This window comes from Dipodomys merriami, unplaced genomic scaffold, assembly GCF_024711535.1.
Source record: "Dipodomys merriami isolate MVZ:Mamm:240054 unplaced genomic scaffold, mDipMer1.0.p SCAF_24, whole genome shotgun sequence".
Classification (NCBI taxonomy): domain Eukaryota; kingdom Metazoa; phylum Chordata; class Mammalia; order Rodentia; family Heteromyidae; genus Dipodomys; species Dipodomys merriami.
Window position 1 is genome coordinate 3,714,726 of NW_027203826.1, and position 12,933 is coordinate 3,727,658.

The 12,933-nt window shown below is 38.5% G+C and overlaps 1 protein-coding gene across 6 annotated transcripts in view; it reads right to left on the reverse strand.

The window, feature by feature from the left end:
- The window catches only part of Pbx1 (PBX homeobox 1), a 297,696-nt gene that overhangs the window by 60,107 nt on the left and 224,656 nt on the right, over positions 1-12,933 (reverse strand). For all 6 annotated transcript variants that reach the window (XM_070034193.1, XM_070034196.1, XM_070034191.1 and 3 more), the window contains exons 5-6: positions 7,543-7,678; positions 4,592-4,751 (exon numbers count right to left, since the gene is read on the reverse strand). In XM_070034193.1, coding sequence (XP_069890294.1) covers positions 4,592-4,751; positions 7,543-7,678 — 296 coding nt within the window. The remainder of the gene's footprint in view (positions 1-4,591; positions 4,752-7,542; positions 7,679-12,933) is intronic.

The window sequence follows — 12,933 nt, forward strand, 5'->3', positions numbered from 1 at the left end:
GCATCGTGAGTATCTCATCCCTGAGTGGGTTGAGTTTGAAGGCCAAGTATTTTATTTCCCTCCCACTCAAATACCACATAACAGACACATATGCTGTATTCTTGCCCAGTGGCTTATTGGAAATCAGTACAACACCTGAGCAATAGGAAAAGCCCCCAAAGGGAGCCACACTGATGCTGAGTGGCATGGCCTCCATGGAGCCATGAAGACATGGAATGTGCCATTTACAAGACACACACAGCAATTGACACAGATGATTTAAAAAATATATGTGCATAGATAAATTGTAAATATGTCTGACTGCCTAATGTACACAGAGATAAATATGCGCATATAAACGTACTTCATGTACAAATGCATTTGTATCAGAGCAGTAATTGCAGAAATTGTCCCTTGTGCACTTGGCTGTGCTGTTTCAGCATTTCATTGTCTCTGCACCCATGTTCCACACTGTCATGGCTTCTGACTCTGATAAATAACTAGAGGCAGTGATGGTGCTGAAAGAAGAGACCAGGTTCCTCTAATACCACAATAAGGCAGATATAATAATAATAACAATACCACAATAAAAGCCGATAGAAATCCACACTTAAACCTAAAAAAGAGTTTTTCATCTAGCACAGGAGATTGGAAAGAACTTATCCTGGAATAAATGCATAGCCTCCTGTTAAGTACAGAGTTCCTAGAGAGAAAGTGAATGGGCTGTATCAGAGATGTTGTGGAATTCCCAAAGAGTGGATGCATTCAGGAACCTTACCTGCACACAGCCCCCGTTTCATGGAGTAGGAGTAGTCAGCAATGGTTAGAAGCACATTTCAAGATGTGCTTGTCGGTTGGAGGGTTCTGAATTTGGCTTAGGAATTGGCTTATTTTAAACTGCTGCTTTGATATTTGGGGCAGAGTCCTATCTACACCCATTGAATAGAGAAGAAATAATGGATCATCTTTGATTTCTACCATATGGAGGCCTGTTAACATCCATGTTCTGTGAAATTTCCTAGGTATTGTGTTTCTACTCCGAAGAATCTTTGGAGACTTAAGTTTGTTCAGGAAAAAAGCACATAAACAAAAAGAAAAAAACAAAAACCCCACAAATATCAGAAAGGAAAAACAAACCAACAAAACAACAAATATCAAAAAACAAACCAATATACACAAAACCAATTAACTCCATACTCTAAAAATAGAGAATAATGATATAACCTAAGTGAATGCTATTGACATTTTAGGCTAGATAATTCTTCCTTGTGGGGAACATCATGTGCATTGTATGGTATTTAGCCATATGCTTGTCTCTATCCACAAATTCTAGCAAACCCTCTCCTCAAAACTTTAGTACGTGAAACCAACTTCAGAGATGACCAGGATTCTGTTGGGGTCCAAATTCTCCCCTCATTGAGAACCAATAACCTAGGATAATAACAGATTTATCCTTTTCTATTAAGAAACACAAGTATTTCAAAGTATTGGCTTATTTATTTCTCATCAAGAAGTATGTAAATTCTATGAAGTAGTCACATAGTAAATATTTGCCCCAATTTCTGTAGTTTAGAGAGCAAAGTTTCAGAATGATGAAGCAATCAGTTTGATACCACTGGACTCCTACCCATTTGGAGACATGCAGGAGAGATCCTCTTGCTTTTTTATTTTTTCGATCCTCTATCTTACCATGTAAGCTTAGTTAGATCACCCTCTTGCTTCTGTACTTTCTAAGGCTTTAACTCATGTATTCATGATCTCAGTAAAAAAAAGGAAATTGAGAATTCAGGTTTCTTCGGTGAATTATGGGCCCATGACTTTTCAGGCTGCTTCAACCATTTCCCTTTTTTTTTTTTTTTTTTTTTTTTTGACTTATTTTTTGACTAGTTCTTGTGTCTTCCTTCTAGACTTCCTTTGGGCTCCATGACTTTGCCCACTATGTTGATGAAAAGTCTAAAGCAAGTAAAATGTCTCCAAATGTTTACTAATCCCTCCACAGGGCCTAGTTCTATGTGATTTTTTTTTAATGAAGTCTGGGTTAAGGAGAGGGAGTAATGCTGAGAAGTGCCCTAAGAAAAGACACAGAAATGCTGTTCCCCTTAAGAAGCCAATGGAGGAAGAGGATTTACTTGTAAAGTTAACTCCAGACTATTGGAGAGAATTTACAGTAAGTAAAGCTTCTGGAGAAAAACAAAACAATAGCAAAACCAAACAACAAACCTGCTGCTTCAACATTAACAGAACAAAAAAGTCTGAGTTTCTCAAGCTTTGGACTTCAAACTCTACCAAGACATATTTCATGTATTAATTATCCTATTTCCTTCACATGTAATAAATACTCTACGTAGGACTTTAAATCTTTATCATTCCTATCTGTGCAATGATTTGGATTATGTGTAAAGCAGAAGAAAATACAGAAGAGCCCATTTGTAACTTCCTGTTAAGACATTTATCTTTAAGGAGTCTATGTTGTTGTACGTGTATGATAGTAGTTTCTCTGGTTTCTACTTTAGAAAAAGTACCACAGAGAAGTTCCTATGCAAAGTATTTCCAACAACTTAGGCAAGACTAGAAAACTTAGCTCAAATTTTCCATAATAATTTACTTTATGCTCACAACAGTCATATGAAGCTTAAGCCACCAGAAAAATTCCTTAGAATATTGTAATCATAGACTGACATTCTACAAGAGCCAACAAAATTCTTAAATGCAGAGTAGGGGGTTAAAATGCTTACTTTTCTCTTTTTTAAGGGCTTTAGGAAAGAATAAATAGTTGCGGATTTAGTAATGAAGGGAGTCCACAGGGCTCTTCTAAGGACTAGTCATAAATCATGCTAAGCCATCTGTGATGCAGACCTATCAGGGACAGGAAAAAGTCATTTTGATATCTGTTTTGCATTATGATATCCTTCGCAGGAGTGTTGAGTGCATTTTTGCTAATGTTGACAGAATTATACTCCTTCCAAAGAGACAAGTGAAAAGCTCTGCCGTGCAGTGCAGTGTTTGGCTTGAAATGTTTAATAATTGACCAGATGAGGAAGAAAGAAAATTCTCTGGTGAATGAACCTGTTAGCCTTGATCCTTTGTCAACTTTACTCTGATGGGAAAGGAAGAAAATAACAACAAAAACTTTAGAGAGTCAAAATGCTCCTCATACTAACCCAACCTTCAGGCCTGGGAAAAGAAAACTAGATCAATGGATTGTCTTACCACATCCATATTTACTAAGGCCAGGCCACTCTCTGTGTCTGATTCTATTTAACACAAAAAGATCATGTTTGTGCAGCCCTGTGGCTTAACTTGCTAAAAAAATTGTATGCAACTAGAGGCTCACAGAAGGTATGAGAGTACAGAGCCCTGCTAGTCTTCAATATAAGCCACTACAGGATAGAACAAGAATGTATTTTAGCAAACAAATAAGCTGTGAGGTCAAAGACATTATATGTTCTAAGATATATTATTAATTTGTTGGTATCATCCATTTTCTTAGATGGACATGGCACATCCCAAATCAATTTATCTTGCTTATTATGAGGAAATGCATAATCTGATACCAAATAATTTAAAAAGGTAGCTCGTTTTACTCTCACACTCCACTTCTTCAAGAAAAAAGGATCAACACATCTTTCATAACATACAAATACTAAGGTGATATTTTTACACTGTGGATATTCAGAATCGATGGCACCAAGCACAGTCAAAAATATGTTCTGTGAGCCTAAACCCTGAATATCCACAAAAACGAACCAAGAAGGATAAAGCACACAACTGATATTAAAACATGAAAACTGGAATATGAATAATATGAATTAATGATTGGTAATTTTCTTTGTGGTTTACATAAGGAAAATGAACAAAATAAAACAATAAGGACTAATACTATGAAGAATGTACAGAAAAAAAGTATAGGTTGGCTCTTCAGACCAAACTTTGCTAATAAGTGATTTGCTCTAACAGTGAATTCCTGCAGTGTACCAATGGCTCATGCCTGTATTCCTAGCTACTCAGGGGCTGAAATGTGAGGATTACCCTTTGAAGCCAGCCTAGGAAGGAAAGTCCATGAGACTCTTATCTCCAACTAAGCCACAAAACAACCAATAATGGAACTCTGGTTCAAGTGCTAGCCTTGAGCAAAAAACTCAGGGACAGTATCTAGGCTCTGAGTTCAAGCCCCAGGACTGGCAAAAAAAAAAAAAAAGTAAATTCCTGCACAGATTGCACACTAGTAAGTGGCCCAGGCATTATGTGGTAGGAAAGCAAAATAGTCCAGGATAAAAATTTCACATTAAAATAAAAATATCAAATGCCAACCAAAACAAAACAAAACCACACAAGCCAACTTAACTTAATGCAGGGGTCTCATCAAAACACCTCAACGTACTTGTATCTCAAGGTAAACAAAAGCATCAATGCAAACCTTAATATAACCTTATGAAGATTATAACACACTGCTGTTCAGATATGGAAGAAAACCCCCAAACTGACAATGACAACAAAAAGGATAATTAGACATAAAAATCAACCAATCAAAACCGAAAAGAAAAATCTCAATGTAGGAAAAGCAAGTAGAAAAATGGAGAGCAAATCCCTTCAAATCAAAGAAGAAACTAACCCGCTGAGTTGGGAGTGGAGGGTGAGTTAGCTTGGCTTCCATGGGCTGACACATTGGTGGCAGTAACAGCCGTTTTGGCAGCATAAATATTGGCTTCCTCTTGAAATTTACCTATGTTCTTCTTGTACCGGATTCGCTTATTTCCAAACCAGTTTGATACCTAGGGTGGTTTAAAAGAAGAGGATAAAGTTACCATTTCATCTTTCAGAAGCATTGCTACAGAAAAAGGCTTATGGATAGATGTAGAGGTAAGCTAACTGGTCTTATTATTCGTGATTTTTTTTGTGGCATTGATGAAGAGACCAGAACTTCAAAGGGAACAAATACATAAAATGAGATGCCTTTATTTAACACAACTAAAAATCAAACACAACTAAAGTAATTAAAATTTTCCCACAGAGGATATGTTCAGTTAACCTAGGACTCTCACTTTAGAACCAACATTTAAAATTTATTTACATCTTAATTTATGTCACTAAAATAAACATATCAGGAGACATGCCTGTTTCTTATCAATGCTAAAGCTGGTTTTGCACCATCAAAATACACAGACCTTTAAATACCATATAAATCTATATCAACACATGGGTGCTTTCATGCATAGATTAATTTCAATTTTTTTTAAAGATAAACCAATTTAAAATGTACTTAGATTCTTAGTGAATAGCATAATAGACCTCCTCATCAATATAATTGAATCCAATAGAATTCCTGGAGTATTTCATGCAAAGCTTGGTGTTATCTACATAAGGAAAAACTCAAGCACACAACTAATTATTCTTTTGAGTTCCAGGCTTTAAATGTTAAAGCCAATAAACACAATAAGCCTAATGTACTTCCATTTGTTAATTTATTTCCTTCATGTGGCTCACAGCAGCTGTCCTGGCTTAATTCAGTATCTCTGTTCCCTTTACATAAAAACCTCTGCCAGACAGGAAAACAGTCAAATTCAAGTTTACCCTCATAATTCTTATACTGGGAAGGAATATTTAATATCATATATTCCAGCTATAATTTTGAACTAAATGCTGCTGCAGATTTTATACAATTATAAAACAAAATATAAATTTGGTAAGGGAAGTAAGAATTGGTCACCATTTGTACCACAGCTTATATATAGTTTATACACTCAACAGTGGCAGATAAAGAAAATTCTTGTGAAACTACATACATTTTTAAATGTAATCACAAAGTGAAAACATTATAAGCGTAGCACTCAAAGGTCTGTATTGCTCATGCTACAGCTGAAATGCCGTTTTCTTTAAAAAAAATCAAGTGGTACCACTGTGATGTTAGTATACAAGACAGAAAAAATTTCAATAATAAAATGCTTTATTTATTATAAATACAGAAAAAACAGTTAAACTGGAAGGGAAAGGGCACTTCTGGGTAAAACTCAGGGCGACTGCACATCTAATTATACTTTGAAGTTCGTGTTTTTGTTGATATAAATTGTGCTACGTACACAAATCAATCATAATTATCATTGCTTTTGACTTATAAGTGGAAAAGGTAGAAAGAAATAACGGTAGGAAGCTTTTTCAAAGGTAACTGGAAAAAAGAAGAAAAAGATCAAGGTAGTTTAGAAAGATTCTCAAGGAAAAAAGGAAATGCTCAAAGCCATATGAGCTGAGCCGTGTGTGTGTGTGTGTGTGTGTGTGTGTGTGTGTGTGTGTGTGTGTGTGTGTGTGTGTGTGTGTGTAAACAAGGGGTTTAAATTTGGACAAGAATAGTTACAGTCTCAACAAAAACTCAGTTCTTTGAGTCTGATCATTCATGTTTCGTTTTCCCTGAACTGTGAAGACTAGAAATGATTTTCAGCTATGTCAAAGCACACCCAGAAAGTCTGGGTTAAAGAGAAGAGTACTACAGTCTGCCTTATCTGAAAGAATATTTCAAAGGATGTTTGCTACTGCAAAAAGCACTCTGGCAAGCTTCTCCTTGAAATACCTTTGGTGGAGCCCGATGCTCTGAATAGACCTAATTTAATTTAGCTACACACAAGTTGGTGGGATAAGCCTCTGGAGGGGAATAACAGAAGTCAAAACCCAACTCAAGGAAGTACGGATGCTCAATTTCAACCAAAGAGTAAAAAACATTACGTAAGTTTCTCCCCAGGGTGGACTTCTCCCCTACTCTTTCCCTTTTTAATAGAAGACCCATAATTTAGTTTTAATTTTCTTGCAAGTAACACAATTTTAAAGAAAGTGTTCTCTGACAGATTTCATAATTACCACTACTGTTGGAAACTGTAGACTGTAGGTTAAGAGAATGAATAAGAAGTCTGGATGGATTCTTAGAGCAGGAAAAAAAAATGTAGCTACATGAAATATTGCCTACAGTTTTGCTTAATGTTGAAGATTCTAGGTTTATAAAATCTTCCTATCATGTGGTTTTCTAAGTCATCAGCACCTGTTAGGGGTTAATACATTAGGGACAAGAGAATACGTCAATGACATGTTAAAATCCCTTCTCTTTATCAGTGATAAAGGGAATCAGTGATAGAATCAGCACATCAATAAACACTTTTTAAAGGCAAGTCCCTATCATCTAAAGGGACTTTTATTCTCTGACTTAAAAAAAAAAAAAGCTCAGGAATTGGCTTCATTTGAGAAAGTAGTATGATAGATACTGATGGCTTTCCAAGTATTTAAGAAACTTCATCCATTTAAAGCAAAGGGGGCCCTGAGGGAAGCATTCCAGTGGGATGAGCCCTATCCCTGTTTATACATTGTATTCTCCCTGGCCTCGTCTTTCTATTGGTTCTTTTCATATTCTTCCAGGTACATACCTGGAAACTTTCTTATATACATCGTGTTTTCTTTGCCATTTTAAGGTTTAAGCTGATGAAATTTGCAAGGCCCCACGTGTTCAGTAAAGCAAGATCTCCAAGAGCCTACCATGGGGCCCCAATATGGCCAAGCTACAGGTTGAGACTTCAGACTCCTCACCTGGGAGACTGTGATGCCACACTTCTTGGCTAACTCCTCTTTGGCTTCCTCACTGGGGTAAGGGTTGCTGAGATGGGAATAGAAATATTCATTCAGGATTTCTGTCGCTTGCTTGTTGAAATTCCGTCTCTTCCGCCTTCATGTAGAGAAAGAGAAGAAAACAAAACAAGATCACACTAAATAAATGTGAAAAGAAAAAACAGGATCTACAACTGAGAGGGGACACGCTTACTATCTTATTATTATCTTTAAGTAGTTCTACAAAAGGATTTCAGCTGGGACCTATTTTTAATCAAAAGGTTAATCAGAGATTTTCAAAAGTGGGCTGGATCCCCAAAGCAAAAAAAGCATTTGTTTGGTTTTTCAGTGTTCTCTGCAGAGAAGAATGGTAGCCATGTTTGGACAATGATAAAGTATGAAGTTTCCCCATTCAGGTCAACTTGGTGTTGAATCCTATGCCACCTGAATACTAACCAAGTGATTTATGTTAACTCTCTCAGGCTCAGCTTCTTCAATTGGAAGTTTAGAAGTCATACTGAGCTTTTGAGGTGAGAAAAAGGAAGAAACAAAGCCAAACTCAGCACAGTATCTGATACATGGCAAAAACTAGGTCTGAGTAGTGAGAGTTTTTCTCATTACATGCTAGGCCTTTTCTTCCTAGCTATTAATTCCAACCATTTAACTTTTCACAACTAGAGTAGTAAATACGGATATTCCTACTCATGGATGAAGAAATGTGTTCAAAGGTCACTCAGCTGGTATGCAGTATCAGAGGTATTACTTCAGGTCAGCCTGACTACAAACTTAGTCTCTACCTCCTACACAAACTGGCTGTTGGCAATTACCCAGAGACTCTGCAGCCAGAAGTTAAAAATAAGTCATCATTTTCTCTCTATTCAATCCTCATGCAAATGCATGCAACATTTTAAAAAGACTTCTGGAGAAGAGGGCAGGAAAGTGAGGGGAATTAACCCCCTGACGCCTTGACCTTTCTCAAAAGAAGAGAAGTGGCACTTCCTTAGCAAGAACAGCTGCTAAGTGGTAAAACAAAAGCCCACAGAAATTCTTCATACATACAAGGTTGGCAAAAAGAAGACGACTAGTTTTTGAATAAAAGCACTCTCCTGCTTGTAGGGGAGAAAAGTGCTAATTGAACTAATTTCAAGTGAGAATCACTTCATTGCTCCTTGCGGCTAAGGACTGTGGATAGCTGGCGGGGAGTTGCTTAGGGGTCTCTAGGTTCCTTGCTGAACCCCTTGACCCTCCTTGAAGTTGTGGGGCCTTCATTTTTAAATGAGCTCTATTAGCACTTTTCCTTTGTTGCTTTCATCCAAAGTGTTTCCTCATGGAAAAGATTTCCAGAATACCTCTGGTTATACCAGGATACAGGATTTCCCAACTTAGCCAAGAGAAAGCATGGATGGCTTTGCTAGACAGGAAATTCAGCTAATATTGTATTTTCAGGGTCCCACTTGGATTAATTAACACAATAAAGTGCCTGATTTTACCGGATGAACACCATCTGTCCACAGGTATTAACCACATCTGTCCAAATTATGCCAAGCCCAAGTCATTCTCCCCAAATCATGCTGAGTTTCTGGGTCATCCAGCATCAGAAATTGGGCAGACTTGATTAAAAAGCCAAAGTAGAAAGTGAGCACGTGTTAAAGAGCTCTTTGCACAATGGGAATTTGAGAAAAATAGCCAAGTGGCTGATATAGTCTCCAGGTTATCTTTAGATAACCTTTGGCTACTGCTTCTTTGCCTAAAGACAGTTGTAGGCCTGGGGAACTGGGCCCTGAAGGCTTTCCTAATTGGGAGAGCCTCCGATACTTTACTCAGTTGTTTGCATTAGCATTGCAATGTATTTTTTGGGACTCTTCCAACTGAGCTCAAAGGAAGCCTCTCTGGAACAAGCTGGTGGGCTGGGGCTGGTGCAGACAGCTGTTCCTGGCTCTCTCCTAGCTCTCGTGATGTGCAATCTTCCCGAGGTGGCCTCATCTACCCTGGTGGACTTGCTGATCTTCTTTCCGTAGCTGTCTGAAGCTAGGGTCTTCGAAATCCTAAGGTCAGGATTTTTCAGAGTTCCGGGAAATGCAGTGAAAATAACCCAAGTCTGACAATAAGGTTTCTCCCACTAACTGGAGACATCTAGGTTGCTTTGCTCTGGATAGAAGAACCACCAGCTTGGGGAGTGGACAGTTGTGATTTCTAGCCAACCAAATACTTTAAGGACACTTGGATATCTCAGTTTTTACCAGAAGAAATGTGGATGCTGATTAAATGATATGGATACATATGGTGTTTTAGAGATGAAAACCTCGGAGTTATGGGACATGATAGTGAGAAACACAGCCATCCTAGACATAAACTGACTACCAGTGAGCTGCTTCTTGCTCTAATACCTCTCCTAAGAGCCACCATCCCATTTCCCAGACCCCTTCCAGAAAAACATGTCACAAAGCTACTACCTCTTATCCCAATCAGTTCTATCCTGTTACATATATATTTCATGACATCATCATAGAGAACCATTCATCATAGTTGCTAATTCGCTCATTCATTTACTCACTGAAGTATTTGAGTGCTTGGCATGTGCTGAAATCTAGCACTGACTCCTCCCACTTTCACCCCCCCCCCTTATTTCTTTTCATCAGATTCTGTACCACAAAGCACGTCCTACCAGCTTGGTCCTTTCAAATCTAGTCTTTTTGTTTCATACTTGCTGTAACTGTTATTTTTGAAACAGATTTGGATGAGCCTGTGTGTTTCATATGACTCATAGTGTCCAATAGAGCTTTCTGTGATGGGGTACATTCTGTATCTGTGTCGTTGGACTCAGTAGTCACTCATGACCTGAGACTACCATACAGCTGAAATGTAGCCAATACAGCTAGAGAAATGATTTTTTAAAAATATATCTTTACTGTCTCAGGACTTGTACAGAAGAGTTGCCCATGCAACAAAACAGTTTATGAATACAATGCATTTTAAAATGTTATGATTTAAATATGGTACTTTAATTAAGTTAAATTTAAAGTCAAATAGTCACATAGGAGACTACTAGACTGAAACTTTCCAGAAATCAGGCCCAAGCAGCACCCTGGTGTCTACTCCATAGAGTTTGCTTCAAATAAGAGTCATTTGCTCTCGTTATTTGCGCAAGATGCAGAAATATTTCATACTTCAACTCTGTTGCCCTCCTTTGAAACACCATCTTCAACAACGGTCTCCTATAGTCTATTTTCCAACTCAGCTTCTCTTTAATAGAATCACTAGAGCAATCTTCCTGAACCACAGATCTACTATTCATGCCACTAATAATTTCACAATGGAATACTGACATAAATAATATTAGACAGTAAAATAGTCTTATTATCATTACACTGGAATTATAGAATGGGTACTACATACCAGATGCCATACTAAGGTTGTTTTTTATGTTATCTTATTTATTCCTGTATATAGAACCAACTTCACTTTAAAAACACAAAAAGGGAGTCTTTGGGAGTATCTGCCACTTTAATGGATGTCCTTTCCTCTTCCTTGCCATCTTCTTCTTTGGAGGAAAGTGCATAAGTGTAATTCTAACCATCTGTTAATGATGTTATTGCTATCTACAACAAGATGCTACAGACAACAAGTCATGAAAACTTTTACTCAGAAATCAGAGGGCTTATAAATGTTTCTCTTTCACTATGAAAATATGATTTGTCATCCTAAGTAAGCTTTTCTCACAGTTAAGTTATTAGGGAAAGAGATGGGGTGGGCCCACAGTAGGGCAATCTGGGACCAAGTGGCACCCCCTAGAAGTTTGGTGGGCAGAATTTTAAGGTGCCCCTCCCTGGTGGGTACATTCTCCCCGTGGGGGGGGAGGGCTGGGATGGTGAACATGATGGGCTACCACCCAGTGATTAGGTACTAATTGAGTTTAAATAAATAAAAAAGTTAATTTGGTTAAAGTCTTAATATGTGGTGTTCCTCTTGCTGGCTTCTTGAAAAAAACAAGTAGGCAAGTGGCGAGAGATAGCTGGAAAACCTAGGCTCCCTGTATCCCAGGAAATAGGAGGTAAATTGTGCTCACAATCATTCTGTGGACAAGTCTCATCAAAACAGGAGCAGAAGACACTGCTGAGCTGTGCCCAAACACCTGACCAACAACAAAAAGACCTGGAAGATAATAAACCCAGGTGTGTGTGTGTGTGTGTGTGTGTGTGTGTGTGTGTGTGTGTGTGTGTGTGTGTGTGTGTGTGTGTGTGTGTGTATGTGTGTGAGTGTGTGTGTGTGTGTGTGTGTGTGTTGCCAGTCCTGAGTCTTGAACTCAGGGCCTAGGCACTGTCCCTGAACTTCTTTTGCAGAAGGCTAGGACTGTACTACTTGAGCCACAGTGGCTTTTCTTGTTTATAAGGTAATAAGGTATTGAACCCATGGCTTCAGGCATGCTAGGCAAGCACTCTACTACATTCCCAGCCCCCCAGGTTGTTTTAAGCTGCTAAATCGGTGGTAATCTGTAAAACATAATAGAAAACGAATACAAGGGGTGTTCACAACAGTGTAGTGACAGTCAACTCTACATACCTATTAGATTACAAAGACTAAGCCTATTACTTTTTTTTTGGGGGGGGTCCGGTCGTGGGGCCTGAACTCTGGGCCTGGGCACTGTCCCTCAGCTCTTCAGCTCAAGGCTAGCGCTCTACACTTGAGCCACAACGCCACTTCCAGCTTTTTTCTTTTTGCTTATGTGGTGCTGAGGAATCGAACCCAGGGCCTCAGGCATGCAAGGCAAGCGCTCTACCACTGAGCCACCTTCCCAGCCCTTCTTTGTATTTTCTTTATCTTCCATGAAGCCTTTTTTGATAAGGCCTTTCCTACCAGCCTCATGGTTTAGAGCAACACATGAACTGTCTTGTCTTTCTTACTAAGGTATGGTTAGCATTCTCAATTATTGGAAAAAGCAATATAAATTCCCCAATTAGGAAGTCTAAGCCAACATTTATTTTGCTTAGCCTTGGGCTGGCATTGGGGTGATGGTGTTTCACTGATAATAAATATGTGGACAAAATAAAATAAGAATAACAATGCAAGAGGTTCATTTTGATGCTTGGCTCAGACGCAGTGATCCAAAGGTTCCAACCAAAGCAAGAAAAAGACCCTGTCTTAGAGCAATTGTTCCTTCTGGTGCTAACTGAGCCCATCTAGGCAGAGGCTGGTGAAAGTGAAATGAGCTGCACACAAAGCTGCCCAGGATTCGTGTCATTTACAGTGTGACCTTCAACTGGGCACAGTAAAACTGTTGCAGAGAAATGCAATGAGACAATGCTTCTGCTCCGCTTTCTTCTCCCATGTCCCTCTTGAAAAGCACATGGTCTGAACCTCACGTTTCTTTTTCTC